The sequence below is a fragment of the Chroicocephalus ridibundus genome, chromosome 12 (genome assembly GCF_963924245.1).
Source record: "Chroicocephalus ridibundus chromosome 12, bChrRid1.1, whole genome shotgun sequence".
Classification (NCBI taxonomy): domain Eukaryota; kingdom Metazoa; phylum Chordata; class Aves; order Charadriiformes; family Laridae; genus Chroicocephalus; species Chroicocephalus ridibundus.
The window spans coordinates 4,360,930-4,383,752 of NC_086295.1; the positions used below are offsets into that span (position 1 = coordinate 4,360,930).

At 59.5% G+C, this 22,823-nt stretch overlaps 1 protein-coding gene across 1 annotated transcript; it reads left to right on the plus strand.

The window, feature by feature from the left end:
* Positions 1–17,163: 17,163 nt before the first annotated feature.
* On the plus strand, positions 17,164–21,798 carry SOX18 (SRY-box transcription factor 18). Its single transcript, XM_063350425.1, has 2 exons — positions 17,164–17,795; positions 19,689–21,798. Exons 1-2 carry the CDS (start codon positions 17,381–17,383, stop codon positions 20,537–20,539), a joined length of 1,266 nt encoding a protein of 421 aa, XP_063206495.1. The 5' UTR covers positions 17,164–17,380; the 3' UTR covers positions 20,540–21,798.
* Positions 21,799–22,823: the final 1,025 nt, after the last annotated feature.

Here is a 22,823-nt window from a genome sequence, read left to right on the forward strand (position 1 = left end):
AGGCGCCCGCCCGCCTCTCCCCTGCGCGCCGCCGAGCGGCCGGACTACAACTCCCGGCGTGCTCCCCGCCCGCCCTGCGCCGCCGCGGGGCACGCTGGGGGCTGTAGTCCGTCCCCTCGGGACTCGCAGGCCGCCGCCCCGCCGGCCCGCCGCCGGGGCTCGGGGGTCTCTCCCTCCCGCGGTGCCGTTTGAGGGTCTCCCCGAGCCAGCGGAGACCACACGCCTGTCCCCATCTGTCGTCGTGGCGGCTGAGCCAGGCCGGCTCCCCCACAGTGTCCCCAAGGTGGAGGCCATCCCATCCCTCATGGACTCCCCCCTCCCCAAGGGCTCACTGAGCTGGGCCCTGGGTGGTCACCCACACACAGCCCAACCTGGCTGGGAGCAGGGAAGGGGGAGCCCTGACCTTTATAACCTGCCCGTCCCCTGTCACAGGTGGGCCTCGCTTCACCCCCTGTTCCAGCTGCAGGTGGGCTGATGCCCATGGAGCCGCTGCGGCCCAGGCAGCAGCACTGCCTGAAAGGGGACACAAGTCAGCAACCGGGGAAGCGGCTCCAGCAGCGATCGAGCACGGCAGCAGTATCACCCCTGGCTGCAATCCCCCAGCGGGTTGCCCTCGGCGCCACGGTTAGCCCCACTGGCCTGGCTAAACCGAGACGTGAGGCCAGCATGGCCTTAGGGACTTGAGACTAATTAACAGAAGGGCAGAGAGCGGACGGATGGTTTGGGGGTGCCCAGGCCAGGGCACGGAGCCCCCCTGTAGGTGGCACTCGTACTCTGTGCGAGGGCGGCACGTCCCCCGGGAGCTGCGCGTTGGGACTCGCTGCTGAATATTGTTGCTCTCTCCAGCTGGTTCCTGGCAGAGGGAGAACTGCAATGCCTCCTCCTGCACAGCCGGCTTTGCAGCCCTCGCCAAGCGCGGATGTTTTGGAGAAGGCCCTGACTGTGCTGGTAAAGAGCGGCCGTGTCCTGCCCCGGCGGGGCTGGAGATCTAGCAAAAGCATAGAGATGTGCTACGTGCAGCCTCGAGCTGCAGGATTAGGTGTTGGGAACCAGGGCTCCAACCTCGCGCTGTCCTGTGGCAACTGAGTCACTGAGGCCAGAGTTTAGCTTTACCAGGACACAAAAGTAGCGGGTATTGAACAGATCAGTGCTAAAACTCTGCTGGGTGGCTGTCCCCCGAAACCGCCTGTTAGGTACCTAAAGCTGCCGGTTTGCTGTTCTTTATGGCAGCTCGCATGGAGTTGGACAGAACTGTGGGATCCCCTCAGGCAAGAGCTGCTCCCCAGATGTGTGAGACACGTTTTGATTCACTCCCAAACCAGCAGAGGTGGCCCCAGACCAAACCTGAGCTCCAGACCCACTCCCTGGCATGACGCTTGGAGCTACCTTGAAACTTCTTGGCTTGGCCCCATGTTTGCAAACGCGAGTTCCCTCCAACCCGCCGTCTGGAGCCTCTGCAGCATCTGGAAAGCTTCCATCCCTTGGCAGGGTCTGGCCGTGAAGTCAGGGGGTGCCATTTTGAAGAGGCCCACCTCTGCGAGGGAGGAGGAAACAAGTCCCAACAAGGGGACCTTCTGGAGGTCCTTGGAAACGGGCAGCTGCCTGTCCCGTGTGTGGGGTCGGGTCACGCCGGTCCTTGGCGTCAGAGGCGCGCTCGAGCGACACTGCTGCCACTGTGAATGTGGTTTGTATCGCTGCAACGCGAAGATGGTTCCTGACCACAAGTATGGCCGGGGACGTGTCTCAGATTCCAGAGAGCACAGTCACCGATGCCGAGCGCTGTCACCCCGTCGCTCCCTGCCTCTGAGCGAGAAACCCGTCACCCCGCCAACGCCAGCCTCCTGCCGCGGCGGACCGTCCTCGCCCAGGCCCCACGACTGCCTAGTTGGCAGCAGGTCCCCAAGGAACACAAAGGCATGAAATCCTCACGCCAGCAGCCCTGGACGCTGCCTGCAGGGTGGGAGTGGAAAATGCCCCCTGCCCCTGCACACCCACGGGCACGGGCCGGCTCTGCAGCCTAACCCTGCCAGCCTGCGGCTCTGCTCTTCCCAAGGGTTAACAGGACAGGCGTTTGCAGAGCGGGGAGGGTTTCTGGCTGGCCTTGGCTGAGAAGCAGCGGTGGCGTCGCTCAGCCCAGCCCCCCGAGCGTGGAGCCGGTGGCCGGAGCGCTCCCCAAGCCTGGGTGGAGGTAGATCCAGAGGAAACTCCACCTCCGCGGGAGCCAACCTGCTATTGCAGGAATTCCCAGAGAAATTCCCGCTTGGGCTGATCTGTCAACGGATCCATGAACTTTGTTTTACCTCTTGTGAAAGCAACTACTTGAATGTGCTAAAAACAGAGCGGGGCGAGTCTGTCACTGGAGCTGTGCTTGGGGGAGAGGTCGGGAGGGGACTTTATCTGACCCCTGCACATTGAGAGGCACCGTGAAAGTCTCCGTCCGTGGTGCCTTGCTGGCAGCTCCCCTTGGCAGGCAGAGCTGGTGGAGCCAAGAGTTTGCTGCGAAATAAAAACCCACAAAATCTCACCTGGTTTTCCCATGGGCTACAGCGACCCGGCGGATGGGCTTGATCAAGTCAGATGAGCTTTTTTTGCTTCCAGTATCCCCAGCAGATTCAAGTCACCATCATTTGTTTGGAGATTGGCCACCAAACCCCCCCCCTTTCTGTTGCTCCCAACCACCGGAGGGTCAATCTTGTCCACTTTTGGAGAAAGCAGAGACCAGAGGCCCTTCTGGGCCCAGCCTTGCCCACCTACCCACCATGAGACCCCCAGGGAAGCGCTGTCCTGAGACACCCCCTAACTTCAGGTGTGCCCAGGTCTCCAGGATCTCAGCCTTGGGGTCACGGTAGGGACAGGAAGATTGGCTGTCCCTGGGCAACATACCAGGTCTCTGAGCTGGTAGCGAGAGACCCCATGCAGCAAGTAGCTGGTAGACCCTGAGCCCTCATGCAGCACCGTGAATGCCAGTCAGGAGATGGGAGCAGCTGTCATAGGCTTTGCCAGAGCAACGCTGAGTTTGGGGAGCGGGTTTTGACGCATGTCCCCTCCTTTTCACCCTCGTGAGCCTGCCTTGGCTGCAGCCAAGTGCTCCTGGTACTGCTGGGTGGTTTGTTTTTGGCTCTTGGCTGTCCCCACCTAGCCCAGCAACCACTGCAGCGCGGTTCCTGCTGCCTGCAAGCATTGCTGGCAAGGATGCCCACAGCCAGCCACCCTCCTGCACTGATGGTCAAGCCTTTCCCAGCACTGACCTCCCTGGGGATGGTTATTCTGCTGTTCCTCCCTGACCCCAGGGCAGGTCAAACGTGGGAGAGAAGGAGGAGAGAGACAGGGGAACCAAGCCCCTAGACACGAGCTTGTGCCAGCCCTAGAATAGAGGCAGGGATCCTGCCTTTTGGCCCCCACCTTGCTGCAATTGTCAGTTCTTCATCTCCTAGCCCTAGCATCAGGGACATTTGACCTTGGAAGCCAAAATGCTCCATCCAAACACTTAAGAAACCTGGAGAATTTGGCCTGAATGGTGACTTGCATTTCTGTCTTGCAGACCATCCCGTTTTCTCCTCTAAGGAGTCAAAGGACCTCTCCACTCCTTGTCTCGTGGCGCAGGCCCTCCTAACACAACAGAAACCTCCATGGCTCCCAGGAGATAACACAGGCTCCATCCGTGCCGCTTCAGCAGAGCAGCCCACAGAGGCTCCGTGTCTTCCACTCCCCACAGCCTCCCACCGCATCTGTCCCAGTGCTGCTGGTGAGCAGCCCATGCCTGGGGACACTACCATCTGGACCTCCTGGGACAAGTCCTGCACCAGGAAGGGCTGCAGGATTTGGCTGCAGCAGGCAGCAGCCATGGAGGGGAATGTGGCCAGGACCACCCCGTGTGGTAGCCCAGCCTCTGCCACCCTGCAAAACAGGGAGCATGGAAGGGAGGACATGGAGGAGATGATGGTTCCCCTGGGCCCTGCTCATTGCAAGCACCAGGGTGGAGTTTGGACCTCCAGCTTTGCAGATGCTCTTCCGAGGCACTTTGGATGTTCCCTAAATCTCCTCCTTCTAACGATTTTAATTATACTGGCTGCCATTCAAAATAATAATGACAGGGGGAGGGATGAGTGCTAAGCAGCAGCCTGTCACGCTTCGCGAGGTGTTCTCAGGGGACGCGGGGCCAGACAAGCAGCTGGCCCAGAGCCATGCCAGCCAAGTGGGTGCAGGCTGACGTGCCACACCAGCCACCAACGGGCTCTGGGGTCTGGGCTGGTCCGTGTGTGCGTGAGAGCGTGTGCAAGTGCTCAGGTCTCCTTTCTCTCCCCCTCGCCGTCTCTTTTTATTCGCCTCCATAAAACATAGGAAGTTCAAGCCATTCATTTTGCTATTTGTGTCTCCCTCCCCACGCCCCGGTTCCCTCCCTTGCCCCCTGCAGCCTCTCGGCTCGCTGCTTGCCCAGCATCCTTGACCCCGAGAAGTCTGGTGTGTATGCACTTCCCTTTTGGCCCATGGAAAGCGCCACTCTGAACTGGTGCCTTGATAAGTCTGCTGTGGGAAGGCAGGGGCTCCTGGGCTCTCACACAGGGCTTTCCCATGTAGCATTTCCTATGTTGTCCCTGCTCACCAGCGCGATCTCCAGACCAGGGCGGTGGGGAAGCTCTCCGGATGGCGGTGCCCCTCGGTGGCAGCAGCTTTGTCCTCTTCGAGCTCTCGTGACTTGCTCTGTGTCAAAAGCAGTGGCGCGTGGAGGGAGGCATCCTCCCGAGGAGGAGGAGGAGGAGGATGGTTAGCTTCTCATGGGCTAATGTGGTACCTCTCTCTTACCCATAGCAGAGGACTGCAAAGGGGTTTGACCCCCCAGCCCCTTCCTCTCAGTGGTTTTGCAAACAGGGCTCTGATATTGTCTCCCACAGAGTTTGGGATCGACAGGACCCGTATCCTGTCTGCAAAGGAGCAAGCAGATGGCAGGGCAGCCAAGGCTGGGACAGAGCCCTCAGGGGGGCTGAACACAGGGATCAACTGGCAGAGAGGGAGGAAGAAGAGGCTCGTTGAGGAGGCTGAGGCACAGAGGGGCCTTTTCTCAGAAATACCCTCCCCTGAGCTGCCCTGCCAAAGCACAAGGCTCTTGGCATTTCAGCCATGGGCTGGTGGCCGTGGTGGTCCCTCCATCACCAACACCATGGGGACACAAGGACGGTGCCCACGCAGTGGCTGCACGGACACACACCTCCTGCTTCCCTACCAGCGAGGCAGAGTGTGAAATGCAGGCAGGGAACAGGCGTTGTTCGGCCTCCTCCGTCCATGGCTGGAGCAAAAGCTGCTTCGTCATGGCTGCAGGGAGCCCTGCGGGGCAGGTTCCCCCCATGGTGAGGACGCCCATGACCTAAAAGCTATCAGGGCTCCTAGGGCCAGGATTCATGTACTTGAGGGGGCAGCTGGGTGAGCTGGGAGAACTGGGAGGAAGAGTCTGCATGGTTGAAGTCAGCAGGGTGAGTGGCTGCACCGCGGCGTGCCGGAGGGTGAAGGGAGCCCACTCCCTGCCTTGCTGTCTCCATCCCTCCATTTGAACCCCCCCTAACTGCACGGCGAGGCCAAACGGAGCCAGGTCCCCAGGGTTTTGCCATGCCCTCTCCTCTCCGGCTCTCCCTGCGGTGATGGGACCGCAGATCAGAGCCTTCTCCCGTTTATCGCCCCATCAGCGGCGCTGCAGACGGCTCAGCTGCCCCACCGCTGAGCACCGAGCCCTGATCTCATCAGCGCGCCGCACACTTGCAGCTCGAACAATAACCTCCTTCCCTGCCTGACACAATTCCCAGAAATGCACAGCCTCCTGCTAAAGCCTCCCTGGGGGAAAACATGCCAGCCGGCCTGTCGGCACCAGCACGGACATTGCTGCCAGCCGCTGGCAAACGCAGCTCGCTGCGTCCCCGGCGCGGAGGCACCTCTGCGAAAACAAGGGCGTGCTGGGTGGGGTGGAGGGAGAGGCCGAGCGGGAGTCCTTGGGGCCATCCTTCACTTGGCTGTGCTCAGGAAGTTCCTCTCCCTCCGGGTGTTCGCGACCAGGCGCCTTGCCCTGTCCCAGCCACCCCATTCGCAGCCCCCTGCTTGGCCGCCGTCACTCTGCCTGCTCCCAGTGCCTGCTGGGTGCAGGGGGCTGCTCATGGGGCCAGGAGGCAAAACCAAGCCCCGGCTGCCTGGGCTGGAAGGGTGGAGATGGGACTCGTGCCTCCACTCACCCCAGTGGACCCCCAGCCCAGGGATGCTCTTCTGCATAGAATCACAGAATGGTTTGGGTTGGAAGGGACCTTAAAGATCACCCAGTGCCACCCCCTGCCCTGGGCAGGGACACCTCCCACCAGCCCAGGTTGCTCCAAGTCCCGTCCAACCTGGCCTTGAACCCCTCCAGGGATGGGGCAGCCACAGCTTCTCTGGGCAACCTGGGCCAGGGGCTCACCCCCCTCACACTAAAGAGTTTCTTGCTAATGTCTAGTCTAAATCTCCCCTCTTTCAGTTCAAAACCATTAGCTGTCATCCTACAGCTCCCCTCCCTGATCCAGAGTCCCTCCCCAGCTTTCCTGGAGCCCCTTTAGGGACTGGAAGGGGCTCTAAGGTCTCCCTGGAGCCTTCTCTTCTCCAGGCTGAACCCCCCCAGCTCTCTCAGCCTGTCCCCACAGCAGAGGGGCTCCAGCCCTCCCAGCATCTCCGTGGCCTCCTCTGGACCCGCTCCAACAGCTCCGTGTCCTTCTGCTGTTGGTGCCCCAGAGCTGGAGGCAGCACTGCAGGGGGGGTCTCCCCAGAGCAGAGCAGAGGGGCAGAATCCCCCCCTCACCCTGCTGCCCACGCTGCTGGGGATGCAGCCCAGGGTGCCCCTCACGGCATCACTGGGCGCCTCAGACTGCTGGAGCTTTCCCTCGGCACATTTGAGTAATCGCTGTTGCTGCTTCCAGATGGAATATCTGGACACCAGGCAGGCACAGCTGGATGCTCGAGGCAGGTATTTACCCTGCCCCAGCTGGGTAAGTCCCCCTGCAAAAGGTGCCATACCAGCACCATCCCACATCCCACATGGATGAGGGGCAGCACCCAGCGCGGAGCAGCAGCCAGGGTTCAGCACGGGTGCAAGGTGGCCACGCTGGGCTGCTGGCGGGTGCGGGAGGGCCAGCCTCGCGGCGTCCCTGCCACGGGGGTGCATTGTTCACGAGAACACAAGGGGAATGCCGGGAAGGACAGACTCGCTGGCTACGTTGGGCTTCCTGCCTCCTGGCCGCGGCCACCGCCTGACATCATTGCTCCCGGTGGGAATGGCCGCCCCAGCCCCACTCGGTCCCTGACAGCAGCCGATAAGTTCCTGACCTTCTGCCAGGCTTTCCAGCTTGGTCCAGCCCTGCCGTGGTGTGGGGGTTTTTGTGCCCACTGTCTCCCTGCCATCGTGGCACGACAGCTGGCAAACCTGCCTCCTCTTCCTCACTGCCACGGGCACGGCCGAGGCGATGCTCCCCGTCACCTCACCATCCAGCTCCGAGGGTGCAGGATGGCACCGTGCCTCAGTCCCGGTGTCCCATCTGCTGAACCACCTCTTCCCTGCCCTCTGCAAGCCGGGTGGCTGGAGACCCTCCGTCTTGCACTTTGGGTCCTACATCCCTTAAGCCTGTGCCCTCACTGGTGTGTGGCATCGCGGATCAGGACCTTGCCTGGTCCCAGGGGCACGGCACAGCACTGGGGCCGGGGCAGGCAGAGCCAGGGACATGTGGCAGCCCCGCGGGCGCTGCTTTGCAGGGCAGGATGGTGTCCCCATCCCACTCACCCTCCCATCCCACACATCCACCCGCACATCCAACCCAGCCCGGGAGCGTGTGTGCTCCAGAAATCCCCCGTTTGGGTTTACAGGGGCCCAGAAAGACTGAGGAGGAGTGTCGGGGATGTGACATGGGTGTTGGAAGGATGCTTCCCCCTCCAAAATGCACAGGTACTGCATGGCCCCCGTGGACTAGCCCCTGTAGAGTCACCAGCCTTCTCCCCACTGTCCTCGTATCTGCCCAAATGACAGCAGGGACTGGGTGCAGCGTGTGCCGAATCACCTATCCACCCCACACATGCCGGCGAAGGCTTCTTCAAATATACGGACTTTGCCGTGAGAGGGTGTAGAGGGATCCCGAAAGCCTGGGGTTGCCACAGCCTCCCTCGCCCTGCAACCCCTGCTCAGTCACGGGCAGACACCACTTTTTTCCCTTCTCACGAGCCGGCAGAGCACGACCTTGGGCTGCCACGCTGCAAACCTGCCTCCTGCCCTTGCCCAAACCCGCTGCCATCAGCACTTTGCTGCAACTTCTTGCAGTGCTGCTCAAAGAGTTTTTCCTTGCAGCCAAATCCCCCCCCCCCGCCCCGCTTCCCGGCTCCATCCTTCTGGCTCCAGCCCACTGGGGATGGAAGGTTTCTCCTTCCCGAGTACAAATATAACTGTAATCTGCTAAAGCCCGCTGTTGATCCCGACTGCATCCTCCTGTCCTGAGCTTTCCTACAGCGCGCCTTTTATACCGGTAATAGCACCAGGCTCCTTCTCCCATCATTGTTGACTCGACAATGAAAACTGTTTGTATTATTGTGTCCCCGAAGCTTTGCCAATAACACATGTGTCCCAAGCTGATAGCAACAGGCTTTGGCAAGGCTGCGGCTCCATCAGATAAGAGCCTTTAACCTTATTTCTCCAGCTCGAGCACACCACGGAGGGCTGTTCCGTTGGGAGATTATTCTTCCCAAGCACTTACAGATCCGAGCAAGGTTGAACGGGCCGTGCAAGAGGGGTCGTTAGGGGGAGGGCAGAGGTGTTTGGGGCAAAAAGCCTGGGAAACGTCCTTGGTTTGGGTGAGAGAAGAGCACTGGAGGGAGACGGAAAGATGGAGCCGCTTTCCCAGGCAATTTAAGGGCTAAATGCGCGGCTGTCCTGTCCCCTGCCTTCCTCGGGGACCCGCTCCACCCCGCCGTGCTCCACCTTGGCCCAGCTCCCGCGCACAGCGGGAGCGAAGTGGAGGAGAAACACTGGAACCCGGAGGCCCTCGCACGCTCCCGGCTGGCCGGCGAACAAAGCCTTTCCCTTGGAGCCCTTCCCCACCGCTTCCCTCCTGCCCCCAGCCCCCCGCGCCCCGCCAGCCGCAGGGATCCCCAGCATCAGTGCAGCCTTCATCCCTGGGTGTTCACGCCATCCTCCTCCTCCCACCCTGCGTCCCCGCAGCCGCTCGTGGCATACCCCAGCCCCAGCTCCTTTGCCGGGGGATCTCGCTGCCATTTTCCCCGGGCTGCAGCACAAAGGATGCTCTGAAATCAGAAAGTGCGGAAAAAGATGCTGCCTATGGCAAGCTTTTAAACTTCATTTTTAGGCCAATTTATGGGGGGGTGTGTCGCAGTTCTTGGGGGTTTGAGCTGCAATTGCAGCACATTCATGCTCATTTTCCTTCCCTTAATGTCCCCAGTACAGCACCAAAAAGCAAAAGTTGTTCCTCTGCTTGCAGGGAAGGAAAGCACTCAGGCCCTTTTCTTTATTCTTAGTATTATTGTTTTAATTATTATTATTGTTCTCTCTCAGGAAAGAAGCACTCTGTCAAAATTACCCTGATATATCCTGCCCTTTGCCGGGGGGAGACTGTTGTCTCTAAAGGGCCTGAGGAGAGGCTGGGTTGCCCCATGCCCTGCATATGGGGAAACTGAGGCACAGAGCCACAGCAGCGTCCAACCCTTTCTGAACCAAAATTCCTCCCTTCCACTCGGGTTTGGCACTTGGGGGTTTCCCTGTCTGTGTGAAGGTGAGGTTGCTCTCAGCAACATCCTCGTCCTTTCTGCTGGGCAGTGAAAGCCTTGGCGAAGAAGAGAGGTGGCCATGAGATCCCGTGTGCATGGAACTGGGCTGCAAGCTTCGGCAAAGGTTGTTGGTACCAGGGATGCTGGAAAGGGCTCCCAGGGATCCTCCATCCCAGGGATGCTGCAAAGGGCTTCTCTTCCTCCAGGGATGTTGCAAAGGGCTCTTCTTCCTCCAAGGGTGCTGCAGGGCTCCCCTTCCCCCAGGGACGCTGCAAAGGGCTCCCCTTCCTCCACCCTGTCTGGGGTGATGCTCAGAAACCAGGCAAACATCTCCCCAGGATCCTGTGAGCAAACTGGCCAATTCGTGGAAAACCTGAGCGGAAAGCGCTGGGTTCAGGGGCTGCAGAGGAGAAGCAGGGTGAGGGGAGAGGGGAGCGCAGCGCAGCCAGCAGCCATCTGCCATCTGCCATCTGCGGCGGCCCGGTGAGGTAATGCCTCGCACTAAGTTAAAACATGTCGGGAGCCACAGCAGCTCTTGAGAACAGCAAACCTTTCCCAGATGGAGACGTCCTGCGCTGCTACAGCAGCTCTCCTGGCGAGGAAGATGACGGGTGACCCTCCTGCAGCCGGTCACGGGGCTCGGTGGGTGCAGGGGTGCAACTGGCCACCCCATCTTCCCTGTTCACTTCCCACTGGAGTTTAATTTTTGGGAGCAGAGACGCAATAAGCGGCTCAGCCCTTGCTGATTCGCCCCTGAGGACTGACATGCGAAGCGGTGAAGGTGTGATCGCTGTGTTGCCTTCCTTAATTCCCCTCCTCTCCCCTGTCTGAAAGCGGCATTCTCGTCCGTGACGTAGCACGAGCCCATTTTTCCCTGGTGCTCTCAGTTGAACGATGCTCGAAGAGCAAGGGATGAGCAAACACCCAGCGGGGCACGGAGGTCGGGAACCGGGAGAGCCCCAGTAAGAAAGGTTTCTGCAAAAGGGGGGGATGCACTTTTCCTGAGGGGGACACGTTATCTCCTGGCAGTCCCCAGTGTGGCGGGGCCGTTGCTGTTGGAGGAAAGCAGGGGACGTGCTCGCCGAGGCCATGCGTGAGGGTTCACTGCTCCATGGAGAGGGGCCATGGTGGAGGTGCATCCAGACGTGGTGATTGTGGGCACAGGTAGGTGCGAGGCCACAGACAGGCAGCCCCGACCCATGTCCCCCCCAAAAAAACAGGCTCAGAAATCCTCTTAATTGCAGTTTTCCTTTCCCCGGCACCCAAGAGGAGGTCGGGCGGTCCGGAGCAGCCAGCCTGGGCATGCGGAAAGAGCAGGATCCCGGTTCTTGGCTGCGTCTCCTGCGCAGACACCAGCGAGCAGCTTTTTCTGCCAATTCGAGTGATGGAAGCAGCGACTAACCCCGGCGTGCCCAGGCTCGGCACAGCCCAACTGTCGGCCAGCTGCCTGTTCCTGGGAGGACGCGGTGCCACAGGCAGAGCGCATTTTTCTTGCTATAATCGAGAAAAGAAATTGTGCCGATCGGAGCAGCTGAACGGCAGCCAAATCTGCTTCTCAGCGGCTTTTCTACACTCTGTATTCATGTATTTGGCATGAGCAGCTCTGCATTGAGGTAATTCATTAATGCTGAACCAAAAATGTGTTTATGGGAGTCTTGAAATAGTTGGTAGAAGTGTAAGACTTTCCTTCCTCAAAGCCTGGGCTCTCTCCGTGATGGGAACCGAAGTATTAAAGCAACCACGGCTGCCGCAATCAGCTGCCGGGGAAGCGACTCCAGCCAGCGCGCACACGCGCGCCCCGAGCACGCACGCCCCGCCGCGCTCAGCCCTCCTTGTGCGTCGTGCCGAAGCCTTTTCCCGGCGTTATCCCAGCCGTAAGCCCCCTGGGTGGGATTTGCAGCAGTTTTGCTCACACTGGGGCTGTGGGAGCTTGCCCCCCTGGGTTTCAGGGGGAGCAAACACGGAGTGATGTGGCTGGAAACGCGGCACCCCGGGTTGGTGGGACCATCGGAGGACAGCCAGGGCTGTGCAATAAGGGGCTGTAACAGGGAAAAGGCAGAAGAAGGGGAGGCAGGATGGCCCTGGTGAGGACCAAGGGCTCGGGCCACCGCCCGGGACACTGCGGCGGCTGCGCTTGTATGGAGCGAACAGCTTTTTCGGGTTAACTGTGGGTTTCGCTGCTCGCACAATGGGTATGGCTGTTGTCGTTCCAGTTATAATCCTGTATAAACAAGGTTGACCTCTGGTTATTGAAAAGAGCTGAAAAAGAAAGACAACTTTCACCGCTTCCTCAGATGAGGTGCCTGATTGCCGGGCTTGGCCAGCGCGGTCGGCACCGCGCTCCCAACTCCACCCCGCAGCCCTCGGGGACCTGCTGGGGTGGGTGGCAGCGAGCCCCTGGGCTGGCACACTCTTGCGGCAGAGAGCCACCGTGGCCCAGGGCACCCTTCCACTATATCCCCAGTGCCCTTCACTTGTCGGATGGAGCTAGAAGTGAAAAAAAAGAGAAAATGAGCAGCAAACAGCCGAGACAGCCATTCATAGAATCATAGAATCGTGGAATGGTTTGGGTTGGAAGGGACCTTAAAGATCATCTCGTTCCACCCCCTGCCCTGGGCAGGGACACCTCCCACCAGACCAGGTTGCTCCAAGCCCCGTCCAACCTGGCCTTGAACCCCTCCAGGGATGGGGCAGCCACAGCTTCTCTGGGCAACCTGGGCCAGGGGCTCACCACCCTGGCAGAAGGAATTTCTTCCTAATATCCAATTTAAATCTCCCCTCCTTCCCAGGGCTGGGGCTGACCATCACCACCTGTTCTCCACCTAGAACCCCGATTCAGGTGGGAAAGAGTCCAGTCCCTGTCTGGGGGCACAGGGGACATGTCACCCTTGCACAGGCATGTGGCTGCTGCCGGGATGCTCCTAACACGGGTGCCATACCACGTCTGCCGGCGCCCGGCGGCCCCCGGCCGGCTCACTCGGTGCTTGCCAGCTCTGCCTGACCCACTGAACTATTTGTGCACAAGGAAACCGGGCGCTGAGCTGGGCCCTGGAAAAAGGGAGGCTCCAGCGAAACGCGGAGCGTTTCCCAGCAGATGACTTCAGCCTCCCGGCAGGGCTCACACACAGCCCCGGCCCTGAGTCCTTTGCTCTCCAGGAAGCGCCTTTCTTTGGGAAGCCTTTGTTCCAGCAAGGCTGCAGCAGCCCCGGTCCCCAGGGAGCCTGCGGGACCCGCCGGCGCGGGGGCACCTCTTGGGGTGCCGGGGGAACCGCTGGCCTGGGAAGCCCCCCACAGGTCCCCCCCATTGCATCAGGAATATCCCCCTCCCCTCTGCCACCCCTGGTAACAGGCATCTCCTTAGGGATGAGGAGTTGGTGGAGGTCACATCCATCCCTCCCGGCCGCACCGCTCCGGGTCCCTGTGTGGTGTGCCCTCGAGATAATTATTACCTGTAATTAACAGCAAAACTCTACCTGTGAAATGTCTCATTCATCCAATTGTGCGCACCAGCCCTACAGTAATTGCGTGGTGACTGGTTCATTAGCGGCGTGGACACATCTAGGAGGGAGGCTGGTCCGTGTGAGTGAGTGGAGAAGGCGCTGGGCACCGCAGGAGGGTGGAGAGCCCGCAGCCGGGCCCGGGGACAGGGACGGGGACAGGTCCTGCCCCTGCCCCGTTGGCTGCTCCCCTTGTGCCTTGCACCCTCTGCAAAATGAGAATTAAAAGCAATTTTCCCAACACGGTTTGGGGCTTTGCTGCTGCTGTGCCGCGGGGGCCCTGCCGGCATCCACCTCTGTAACCTGGATGCAAATTTTGGGGGTAAATCCCTTGGATTTGGTTATACAGCCCCTAACCCAGCCTGGGGCTCCTGCACCCACCCGCAGCCATCAGCACCAAAAATAACCATCAGGCTCAGCCAGAAACGCTCGCTCTTACCTTCTTGCCATCCCCTCCCCCCCGCTTTGAGCCCCCAAATCCCCGAGACCCCTTGGGATGGTCCAGGTGGTGCTGAGTCTATTTTTAGGCGGGTGGGAGCTCGGCGTCGGACCCGGCTGGGAGGAATAATGGGCAGCCAGGGGTGCGGGCTGGGGGCAGGGAGGGAAAACGCCTTTGTGCTGGGGAGCGGAGGCTGCCGTCCCCGCCACGCTTCCTCTGCTAGGTGTGGTGCTGGGCTGCGCGGGATGCTAGGAAGGGAAACCGGGGGCCGGGGTGGGGGCGGCGAGCCGCCAGCCTAATAAAACTGGGGAAGGGGGGGTGGGGGGGAGGAGAGAGAAAAAAAAAAAGAAAAAAAAAATACTATACAACTCCTGAGGTTGTGTGCTGGGCCAGGGTCCAGCTCGCCCGACGCCAGCCCCGGCGAGGAGGGCGCGGGGAGAGGTCACCCAGCTGGCGCGCTCGCCGATCTTATCTCTGCCCAGGGATGTCCAGCGCTTCCTCCCCGCGCGCCGCCACAGATGCAACTGGTGACGACCCAGGGCCAGGGGGTCACCAGCTCCCCGTGATGTCCCCGGGGCAGCAGGGTGAAAGGAGGGGTTGTGCTGTGGGGGTTTTATGTGTGTGTGTGTCCCATGGGAAAGCGGAGCCGGGCACTGACCCCGTGTGCTTCACCCCGCTCCCCGGCTGGGTGAAGGTGCTTTTGTTCTGCGGGACGGGTGCCGGCTGTGGGGAGGGGGGAGCAAAGTGGTACGGCATCGCCCGTGCAGGCAGCGCAGCCCCTCCATCCCCTGCTCTAGGCATTTTTGAGTGCTTTGCACCCAGGCATTTTTGCACCCGGGCATTTTTGGGTGCTTTGCATGCTGCTCCATCCCCCCTCGCAGCTCTCCTTCCCCTCTTTCCCTGCTTTGCAGCTCTCACCCTTCCCCTTCCAGCAGCCATGTCTTTTCCCCCTGTGCCACCCTCCCTTGGCTCTTCGTCCCCATCCCTGCTCCGGGATGCAGCACCGACAGCAAACGCACTGCAAGGCAGGGTTTGCACCGCGCTCGTGCACTGGGGTTGAAGCGCTCGGCTTTGCTCCATGGGTGGAGGGTGGTTTAGGGGAGGAGATCCCAAACCACCCCCCTGCAACAGGGACAGCGGCACCGCTCCAGCCCCTCGCCCCGCACTGTCCCGCTCCCAGCCCTGCCTGCAGGATCGGCTTTTACGCCGGAGCCGCTGGGTCCCCATCAGGGCAGCCCCACGCAGCCATGTCCCCAAGGGCGCTGGGGACCACCTTTGGTCCAGCTGCTTTTCAGGGTGGGCGGCAGCTGCCAGACATGGGCAGGAGGTTGGGTGGCAGCAGGAGCCCGAGGCAGTGGGATGAGGGGGTGTTCGTTCCCCTGCAGAAGGAAGCATCGCGAGCCCACTGCCATCCCGTGTGGAGGAGGCCCAGGCTTGGAGCGGTTGCACAGAGCAAGGGTGGTGGGCACGAGGCTCTTCATCTGCCTTCCTCCCCCCCCCGCAGAAGGGTTTGCCCCAGCTCTTAGCACCGTTTTCAGGCCCGGGAAAATCCGAGCTTCCCCCTCTCTCACCCCGCTGCAGCTCATCCCCACCATGTCCCAAATGCCAACCTGCCAACCAGGTCCAACAGCAGCTCCAGGGAAGCCCTGAGGCCACCCGGAGGCCAAGGATGCTGCTGGGGCCGCATGCTTGGATGAAGCCAGGGAGAAGGGCCAGGATTGGCAGCCAAGACATGTGCTTGGGGTGACCAACTGCCCCAAAGGCTGCTCACTTCACCCCCAAGCAGCCTCATGTCCTGGGCTGGGGGCCCCCAGCTCCCCCCAGCACCCACCTTGCTGCTTCCCAGGGCAGGAGCAAAGAGCCAAAGCCTCCGGCGGCTCGGGGGCTCGGCTCCGGATGGTGGCACACGGCTGCTCCTCCAGGATGGCGATGCTCCAGCACCTTGCTCGGCTGTACAGCCGGGGCAGGACGGGGGAGAGTGGAGAGGAGGCTCCTTGCCGCCATACGGGCTCTCCCGCAGGCTGGTGCTGATGTGCTCTTGCAAAATATTAATAAGAGGCTCCAGAAACGTGAAGGAAATTTCACCCGAAACCTCTGTCACTCCTGGCTAGTGACTGAAGAATAAGTGAGACGATTTTTTTTTTTTTTTAAGGCCTTTGTTTTGTTTAGGGTTAACAGCGGATCAGCTTTTTCAAATCACTTCCAGACACACAGAAACCATGGCATGCAATACCCCACCGCTTCGAGGAGGCTGGGAGCTCGGATCTTGCGCAACCCAGTGCCCCAAGTCTTCCTAACGCCGAGGTTCACATTTCAGGCTGGGATCTGGGCATGTCCGCAGCCGGAGGGGGCTCAGAGGCAGATACCCAGAGCTGGGGCATCTTTCACACATCAACCCGGTTGCCTGGGGGGGTGTCAGGGAGCAGGGACAGTGTTCAGGCAGATCTCCTTGCTTGCAAACAGGTCCTGCAGATCATAACTCCTCCGTGCCAAGGGCAGGAAGGACCTTCAGACCACCTAGCCTGCCGCTTGGCACTGCAAATCTCTGCTGGACGGCAGCCGAGCGAGCCGAGCAGTGACCTGGAGGCGGGCGACACGCTCCTTCTCAGCAGCCGCCGATGGCAGGGTGCCGTGGGGATGCTGCCGTGCCCACGGCGCGTGTGGCAATGGCACGGCCGTGCCAACCCCAGCAGCGCAGCTCGGGAGGCAGCTTTTAGCCACAATCACCCGGCCACCACTGAACACACCATTCTTCAACAGTCCCTAGGCTGACAGGCTGGAAACATGAAAGCAAGGAGAAATTTCTCCACCCCCCCCCCCCCCCCGGCATCGAAATTCCCACCAGAAAATTGCCAGGGGAAGAGGGCTCGCCCTTGCCTTCACCCCAGGGCTGCTCCCGACCCCGGACGGGGAATGCTGGCCAAAACACACACATGAAAAAAGTCATAAGAAAAATAAACGCGAAGCCCCAAGCATCCCTGCCCGCCTGCAAACAGGCAGCCTGGCAGGCAAAGCTAAACACTTCCCTGCCTCGGCTCGGCGGGGCTGCAAGGAGCCAGAAAAGGGGCTTGCAATGAAAAAAAAAAAAAAAAAAAAAAAAAAAAGAAAGAAAGAAAGGAAAAGAAGGCAGAGAAAAAAATAATAACCCTCCTCCTTGCAAGGAAGGGAACTGGGCAGCAGCGTCCACACCGGTCCCAGACCGGCCCTCCCCGGGTGGCTCTTCCTGCTGGTGCCTGGGGACGTCCCCCTTCCTCCTCCTCCTCCCCCTCATCTCCTCCTTCTCCTCCTCCTCCCCCTCATCTCCTCCTCCTCCACCTCCTCCTCCTCTCCCTCTCGTCGTCGTCGTCGTCGTCGTCCTCCTCCTCCTCCTCCTCCCCTCCGCCCCGCTGATTGGTCCAGCCCGGCTATATTTTGCCCCTTCCAGCCCAGCATCATCCCAAAAGTTTTTTTTGGGGGGAAAGGGGGGAAAAAAAAAATAAAAGAGGAAAAAAAAAAAAGAAAAGAAAAGAAACCAAAACAAAACAAGCCGACCCCAAATCCCCCCGAAGCGCAGGCGAGGGAGGCGAGCGGCGGGGCTGCTGCTCGGCGGCTGCTGGACCCGGTGGGACGCGGCGGGACCCGGTTCTTTCTCCGGCACCCGGTCGGGTCGGACACAAAGTGCTGTCCAGCTGGAATGAATATATCTGAGTCTAACTACTGCCGAGAGGAGATATCGCAACCCCGGGGCGACTGTTCATGGGTCACCGCCGCCGTGCCGGCCGCTGAGCCCGGGCTCGCCTTCCCGCGCCCCCCGGGAGCCGCCTCCCCCGCCAGCCGCACGCCCAGCCCCGAGCCCGGCTTCGCCTTCGGCCCCGGCCCCGGCGGCGCGGCCCCCGGCGCGGCCCCCGGCGCGGCCCCCAGCCGCTCGCCCAGCCCCGAGCCGGGCTATGGATACAGCCCCCCGGCCGGCCGCGCCGAGGGCAAGGCTGGCGAGGACTCCCGCATCCGCCGGCCCATGAACGCCTTCATGGTCTGGGCGAAGGATGAGCGCAAGCGGCTGGCGCAGCAGAACCCCGACCTGCACAACGCCGTGCTCAGCAAGATGCTGGGTGAGCGGGATGGGCTGCGGGAGGAGGGGTGCGGGGACGGGGGTGCGGGGATTTTGGCGGTGGGGGGCTGGGGATGCCGGGTTACGGGGCTGGGGATGCAGGGCTGAGGAGCTAGGGACGCGGGGATGCGAGGGTACGGGGCTGGGGATGTGGGGATGAGGGAGTACGGGGCTAGGGACATGGGCTACAAGAGTGCAGGACTGTGGGATGCGGGGCTACAGAGGTAGGGATGCGGGGATGCAGGGATATGGGGCTGGGGATGCAGGGATGGGGGGTACAGAGCTAGGGATGTGGGGATGCGGGGGTATGGGGCTGGGGATGCAGGGATGGGGGGTACAGAGCTAGGGATGTGGGGATGCGGGGGTATGGGGCTGGGGACACAGCCTGAAATAGTGCAGGACTGTGGGATGCAGGGGTACAGAGTTAGGGATGAAGGGATGCGGAGATACGGGGATGGGGATGCAGGGATATGAGGGTACAGGGCTGGGGATGTAGGGATAGGCAGTTATGGGGCTGGGGATGCAGGCTGCAGGGGCCCAGGGCAGAGGGATACAGGGATATGGAGCCAGGGGTGTAGACTGCGGGAGTCCAGAGCAGCAGGATGCAGGAACACAGGGCTGGAGGCTTGGGCTGCAGGGGTATAGGACAGCGGGATGCAGTTACAAGGCTGTGGATATGTGCTGCGGGGATACGGGGTGTTGGGATGCAGGGATACAGGGCTGGGGATGTGGTTTGTAGGGGTAGGAGGTATTGGGATGCAGGGATACAAGGATGTGAGTGTGGGATGCAGGGATACAGGGATGTGAGTGTGGGATGAAGGGGTACAGGGTATTGGGATGTGCGCTGCAAGGGTACAGGGCTGTGGGAGGAGGCTGCAAGGCTATGAGGCGGTGAGACATGGGATGCAAGGATACGGGACTGTGTATCCAGGCTGCAAAGACACAGGACTGCAGGATGCAGGCTGTGAGGTTATGGGAGTGCAGGAGCTGGGTTACAAGGATAGGGTGCTGCGGGATGCAGGGATAGTGTGCCGCGGGATTCGGGGCTGGGGCATGCAGGGCTGTAAGGCTGCAAGGCTAGAGAGTTGTGGGATGTAAGATGCAAGGATATGGGACCAAGGATGCCGGCTGCAAGGATGCAGGGCTGTGGGATCAAGGGCTGTGGGATGTGGTGTTAGAGGATGTGGGAATATGGGGCTGTGGGTTGTGGGATGTGAGGACGCAGAGCTGCATGCACGCAAGATGCAGGGAAATGGGTCTGCGGGACGCAGAGATACGGGGCTGTGGGGCACACAGCTGCGGGGATGCAGGATATGGGAATACAGGGCTGCAGGATGCGGGATACACAACTGTAGGATGCGGGATGTGGGAACACGGGAAGCAGGATATGGATAGACGGAGTTGCAGGATGCGGGACTACGGGAAGCAGGATATGGCCAGACGGGGCAGCAGGATGCGGAGACACGGGGCTGCGGGGTGCGGGGACGTGGGATTCAGGATACGGGGCTGCGGGGTGCGGGGTTTGGGGATGGGCGGTCATGGCTGCAGGGGAGCAGGACTGTGGATGCGGGATGCGGGGAAGCAGGCACCCCGGGGAGCAGGCGGTCCTGAGGAAGGCAGAATCCTCTGCTCTGGCAGAGGGGTTCCTGCAGTGTCTTCCCCCCCGGGGCTTTGCACCCCCATTCTCCCACTGCGCCGAAGCGCTGGGCACAGCCTGAGCCTGCTGCTGGGACAGCCCTGCTTGGGCTCCTATTCCCCTTGTGCCAGCTCAAGTGCAGAACCGGCCAAAGGAGCCCTTCCCACCGCAAGGGTGGCTTCTCCCCAGGTGCCCCCAGATCCCGGCCAGTGCCGGGTGGCCGAGCCGGTGTCACAGAGCTTTGCTTTCCTCTTCCAGGCCAGTCATGGAAGGCGCTGAGCGCCAGTGACAAGCGTCCCTTCGTGGAAGAGGCAGAGCGGCTGCGAATCCAGCATCTCCAGGATCACCCCAACTACAAGTACCGCCCAAGGAGAAAGAAGCAAGCCAAGAAAATCAAGAGGATGGAACCCAATATCCTCCTGCATAACCTTTCCCAGCCTTGCAGTGACAACTTCAGCATGAGTCACCATGGCGGCAGCCAGCCGGGCCACCCCCAGCCTCCCCCACTTAACCACTTCAGAGAACTCCACTCCATGGGGTCGGATATTGAAAACTATGGCTTGCCAACTCCTGAGATGTCTCCCTTGGATGTCTTGGAACAGACCGAGCCGGCGTTTTTCCCTCCGCACATGCAGGATGACTGCAACATGATGCCCTTTCGCGGCTACCACCACCATCACCAGATGGAGTTTCCCCAGGAGAAGTGCATGGGGCGGGACGTGGCGGTGCCCTACGCGCAGACCCCCTCGCACTTGGCCGACGCCATGAGGACTCCCCATCCCTCCAGCATATACTACAACCAGATGTGCTCGGGAACTCAGAACGGGCTTTCCGCCCACCTGGGCCAGCTCTCGCCCCCACCCGAAGCCCACCACATGGAGAGCGTGGATCACTTGAACCAAACCGAGCTGTGGACAGACGTTGACCGCAACGAGTTTGACCAGTATTTGAACATGAGCAGGACTCGTCCCGAAGCCTCGGGACTCCCTTACCATGTCTCCCTGTCCAAAGTGACTCCTAGAAGCATCTCCTGCGAGGAGAGCAGCTTGATATCCGCCTTGTCCGATGCCAGCAGCGCTGTTTACTATAGCCCCTGCATCACCGGTTAGGTTGGCCCCACCGTCCGATGCTCTCACTGGGAGAGCCCCGACTCTCCCCTAAAAACAAAAAAGCCATCCTCCTTTAACCACGAGCTCCATAATATTTAGAGTATCTCATTAAATGCATCGCTTTCTTTTGTTTGGTTTGGGTTTTTTTTAATTTTTTTTTTTAATTTTTTTTTGGTTTTTTTTTTGGTTTTTTTTTTTTTTTTTAGAGAAAGAACCATGCTGAACTCACTGATATACCGTATAACTATATAACACAGATAGACGCCTTTCCCAAGCACTAGCCTGCCTGCCTCTCTCCCCGCTCCAGCCCTCGGCAGGGCGTAGCTGTAGCTCCCACCGGCTCCAAGGGGGCATTTTTAAGCCAATTCCAGTAAATCCTGCCCGAAACAACCACCGCCAGGACCAGGCAAAGCGACCTGCCCCCAGTATTTAACCCAAGGGCAGGCGAACTTACGGAGGGGGGAGAAACTTTTAGGAAGAGTTTGCCGGGGCCGTTAAAGAGTCGGCGCCTGTTAGGGGTGGGCTTTAGGACAGTTTTTACTGTATTCTCAGCAATATATTTTAATTGGGCAACAAAACTATATTTTTACTAAGCATTTTTATATATAAAATGGTATTTAATGTCTTCTGGGTTTTTTTTTATTAGACTTTTTAAAAATAAATCAAGGGATATCCATGAGATCTAAAGCATTTATGTAGCAAAGCTGGATTTAAAAAAAAAAAAAGGGGGGGGGGGTAAAAGGGTAAAAGGAGATATTTTGTGAAAAGGGAATGACAATGTAAATATTGTGGAACAATTGACTGGAATTTTGTACAAAAGAAAAATATGACTGCAAACACTTTTATGGTCTAGAACTGTATGGAGAGCAAACTGTTTTATACCGGTTAATTATTAAAACATCTTCATATAATTGTTCCCATCTTGTGTGCTTGTTGTGTGAACACATATTTTCCGCAAATACATGTTGTCCCAACCATTTCCAGATTTTTGTATCCGTTGATTAATGCTTTGACAACCTGGCAAATGTATTAATTTCCAGGCTGCCGCCCGCCCGCCCCGGCAGCCGCCTTGGGCTCCGCCAGCGCGGCTGGGCTCGGCGCGGGACGGGACGAGACGGGATGGGACGGGACAGGACGGCGGCTCCGGCAGCGCCGGCAGCGGGATGGGATGCTGGCGGCCACCCCACGGCACCGCGCCGTGCCGCCCGGAGATGCTCCCTGCAGGAAAAGCAGCTGTTCTCAGATTCAAATATAATAAAAACATGCGATATCCTCCTCCGAAACCAGCCTTGGTGTGGTTATTATTGTTCTGCCGGTGCGTGGCCCCCACGCCTCACCCCGTTTTCCCATGAAACCTCCCCAAAAATAGAGCCCGGCTGATGCGACGCCTTCGCTCTTGTCCTCGGAGCTGGAAGAAAACCCCGTGTGCCAGAGCCCTTCCACCTTTTGGTCCCCACTGGCCGATTCCCGGCTCCGGCAGCCAGCAGGTCTTGCCGAGCCATCGCTGTGGCCATCCGGAGCCCGCTCGGAGCCGCTGGTGCTTTGCCGGAGCTTCACCCCCCTCCTGTGAATCACTTTATGACTTACAGTATTTTTTTTATTATTTTTTTTTGTTCAATTTGAAAAGGAGAAATGACAATCTGTTGCATAAAACCCTGGTGGCATCCGTTCCTTGAACGCCGAGTGATTTAAACCAGGCTGATATCGCCAAAAAAGGCTATTTAAAAAAAAAAAAAAAAATGAATAGAAGAAGAGTTTTTTTGTTGCTTTTGTTGGCAAAGAATTGCCTTTTAGGGGAAATGGATATTTAACAAATGACATTAATTTTCAGGCTTCTCCTAAATTAAATTCACATTAGTGTTAACAGGACTAAATCCTGACTCACTTTTTTTTGGTGTTGTTTAATGTGAAGCGCTAATAAACGGGACCACTTCGGGGGCTGGCGACGTGTTCCCGCTACACGCCAGAACGGCTCTTCATTGTCTTTCCATATACAGTATGCAAAAAGGGGGGAATACATGGAAAAATGACCTCACTACCTACACGGGAGGGCCGGCGGGCGCCCGGCGGGTGCCAGATCCCGCGCCGCAGCAAACAAACACAACACCAAATGAGAAGCATCCTGTGCCGCCGCCGATGACTATGAAAGGAAGCAGCCGTCTATAGGCTCCGTCCCGCTCCGCTCCCCGCAGCGGCCCGGGAGGAAGGAGATGGGGAGGGGGGGTGTGTGTGTAAAAGAAAGCCCTGACTTATTTTCCAGCCCCCAGCTTCCAGGTACCTTCCA